Source organism: Aptenodytes forsteri, unplaced genomic scaffold, assembly GCF_000699145.1.
Source record: "Aptenodytes forsteri isolate BGI_AS27 unplaced genomic scaffold, ASM69914v1 Scaffold833, whole genome shotgun sequence".
In the NCBI taxonomy this organism is placed as follows: Eukaryota; Metazoa; Chordata; class Aves; order Sphenisciformes; family Spheniscidae; genus Aptenodytes; species Aptenodytes forsteri.
Window position 1 is genome coordinate 69,573 of NW_008794942.1, and position 3,058 is coordinate 72,630.

The 3,058-nt window shown below is 64.3% G+C and overlaps 1 protein-coding gene across 1 annotated transcript in view; it reads right to left on the minus strand.

Annotated features, from left to right (window-relative positions):
- LOC103895620 (chromodomain-helicase-DNA-binding protein 3-like) overlaps positions 1 to 3,058 on the minus strand; it is a gene marked incomplete at its 3' end in the record, with an annotated part of 46,929 nt that overhangs the window by 39,266 nt on the left and 4,605 nt on the right. Inside the window, exon 4 of the mRNA XM_019471013.1 lies at positions 284 to 450. Coding sequence (XP_019326558.1) covers positions 284 to 450 — 167 coding nt within the window. The remainder of the gene's footprint in view (positions 1 to 283; positions 451 to 3,058) is intronic.

Genomic DNA, 3,058 nt, shown 5'->3' on the forward strand with positions numbered 1-3,058 from the left:
CCATCCCCATTGTCCCCATCCTCATCGTCCCCATCATCTCCACCTCCACCATCCCCATCGTCCCCATCTCCACCATCCCCATTGTCCCCATCCTCATCGTCCCCATCATCTCCACCTCCACCATCTCCAGCGTCCCCATCTCCACCATCCCCATTGTCCCCATCCCCATCGTCCCCATCATCTCCACCTCCACCATCTCCAGCGTCCCCACCTCCACCATCTCCAGCGGTCCCCCCCTTCACATCCGATCTCTTGTCCCCGTGTCCCCATCCCCCAGGCGCACCTTGTCCTCCTCACGCACGACGTACTGGGCCACCTTGAAGGAGCTGAGGTACTCGTTCATGTTCTGCACGTCGGCATCGTCGGTGGCATCCTGGTTGCGGTCGAGCAGCCGGGCGATGGCCTCGTTGTCGTAGTGGATGACGCTACTGTCCTCCTCCTTGTTCTCCCCTGCGCCGGCGACACGCTGCTGACACGGCCTGACTCGGTCCGGCAGGGCCTGGCACGGCTCAACATGGCCTTGGCACGCTCCAACACGGCCCAACGCGGCCTGACATGACCTAGTACGGCCCAGCGCCGCCCGACATGGTCCAGCACGGCCCAACACGGCTCAACACGGCCCAGCATGGCCCAACGCGGCCTGACATGGCCCAACAGAGTCCAACATGGCCCAACACAGCCTGACACGGCCCAACACGGCCCGACACGGCCTGACACGGCCTGACACGGCCCAACAGAGTCCAGCATGACCCAACATGGTCCCACATGGTCCAACATGGCCCAACACAGCCTGACACGGCCCAACACAGCCTGACACGGCCCAACACAGCCTGACACGGCCCAACACAGCCTGACACGGCCCAACACGGCCCGACACGGCCTGACACGGCCTGACACGGCCCAACAGAGTCCAACATGGCCCAACATGGTCCCACATGGTCCAACATGGCCCCACACAGCCCAGCATGGCCCAACGTGGTCCAGCACAACCCAACGCAGCCTGACACGGCCCAACAGAGTCCAGCATGGCCCAACATGGTCCCACATGGTCCAACATGGCCCCACACAGCCCAGCATGGCCCAACGTGGTCCAGCACAACCCAACGCAGCCTGACACGGCCCAACAGAGTCCAACATGGCCCAACATGGTCCCACATGGTCCAACATGGCCCCACACAGCCCAGCATGGCCCAACATGGTCCAGCACAGCCCAACACGGCCTGACACGGCCCAACAGAGTCCAGCATGGCCCAACATGGTCCCACATGGTCCAACATGGCCCAACACAGCCTGACACGGCCCAACACAGCCTGACACGGCCCAACACGGCCCGACACGGCCTGACACGGCCTGACACGGCCCAACAGAGTCCAACATGGCCCAACACAGCCTGACACGGCCCAACACAGCCTGACACGGCCCAACACAGCCTGACACGGCCCAACACGGCCCGACACGGCCTGACACGGCCTGACACGGCCCAACAGAGTCCAACATGGCCCAACATGGTCCCACATGGTCCAACATGGCCCCACACAGCCCAGCATGGCCCAACGTGGTCCAGCACAACCCAACGCAGCCTGACACGGCCCAACAGAGTCCAACATGGCCCAACACAGCCTGACACGGCCCAACACGGCCCGACACGGCCTGACACGGCCTGACACGGCCCAACAGAGTCCAGCATGGCCCAACATGGTCCCACATGGTCCAACATGGCCCAACACAGCCTGACACGGCCCAACACGGCCCGACACGGCCTGACACGGCCTGACACGGCCCAACAGAGTCCAGCATGACCCAACATGGTCCCACATGGTCCAACATGGCCCCACACAGCCCAGCATGGCCCAACGTGGTCCAGCACAACCCAACGCAGCCTGACACGGCCCAACAGAGTCCAACATGGCCCAACACAGCCTGACACGGCCCAACACGGCCCGACACGGCCTGACACGGCCTGACACGGCCCAACAGAGTCCAGCATGGCCCAACATGGTCCCACATGGTCCAACATGGCCCAACACAGCCTGACACGGCCCAACACAGCCTGACACGGCCCAACACGGCCCGACACGGCCTGACACGGCCTGACACGGCCCAACAGAGTCCAACATGGCCCAACACAGCCTGACACGGCCCAACACAGCCTGACACGGCCCAACACGGCCCGACACGGCCTGACACGGCCTGACACGGCCCAACAGAGTCCAGCATGGCCCAACATGGTCCCACATGGTCCAACATGGCCCAACACAGCCTGACACGGCCCAACACAGCCTGACACGGCCCAACACGGCCCGACACGGCCTGACACGGCCTGACACGGCCCAACAGAGTCCAACATGGCCCAACACAGCCTGACACGGCCCAACACAGCCTGACACGGCCCAACACGGCCCGACACGGCCTGACACGGCCTGACACGGCCCAACAGAGTCCAACATGGCCCAACACAGCCTGACACGGCCCAACACAGCCTGACACGGCCCAACACGGCCCGACACGGCCTGACACGGCCTGACACGGCCCAACAGAGTCCAACATGGCCCAACACAGCCTGACACGGCCCAACACGGCCCGACACGGCCTGACACGGCCTGACACGGCCCAACAGAGTCCAGCATGACCCAACATGGTCCCACATGGTCCAACATGGCCCCACACAGCCCAGCATGGCCCAACATGGTCCAGCACAGCCCAACACGGCCTGACACGGCCCAGCATGGCCCAGCATGGCCTGACACGGCCCAACACGGCCCGACACGGCCTGACACGGCCTGACACGGCCCAACAGAGTCCAACATGGCCCAACATGGTCCCACATGGTCCAACATGGCCCCACACAGCCCAGCATGGCCCAACGTGGTCCAGCACAACCCAACGCAGCCTGACACGGCCCAACAGAGTCCAACATGGCCCAACATGGTCCCACATGGTCCAACATGGCCCCACACAGCCCAGCATGGCCCAACATGGTCCAGCACAGCCCAACACGGCCTGACACGGCCCAGCATGGCCCAGCATGGCCTGACACGGCCCAACACGGCCCGACACG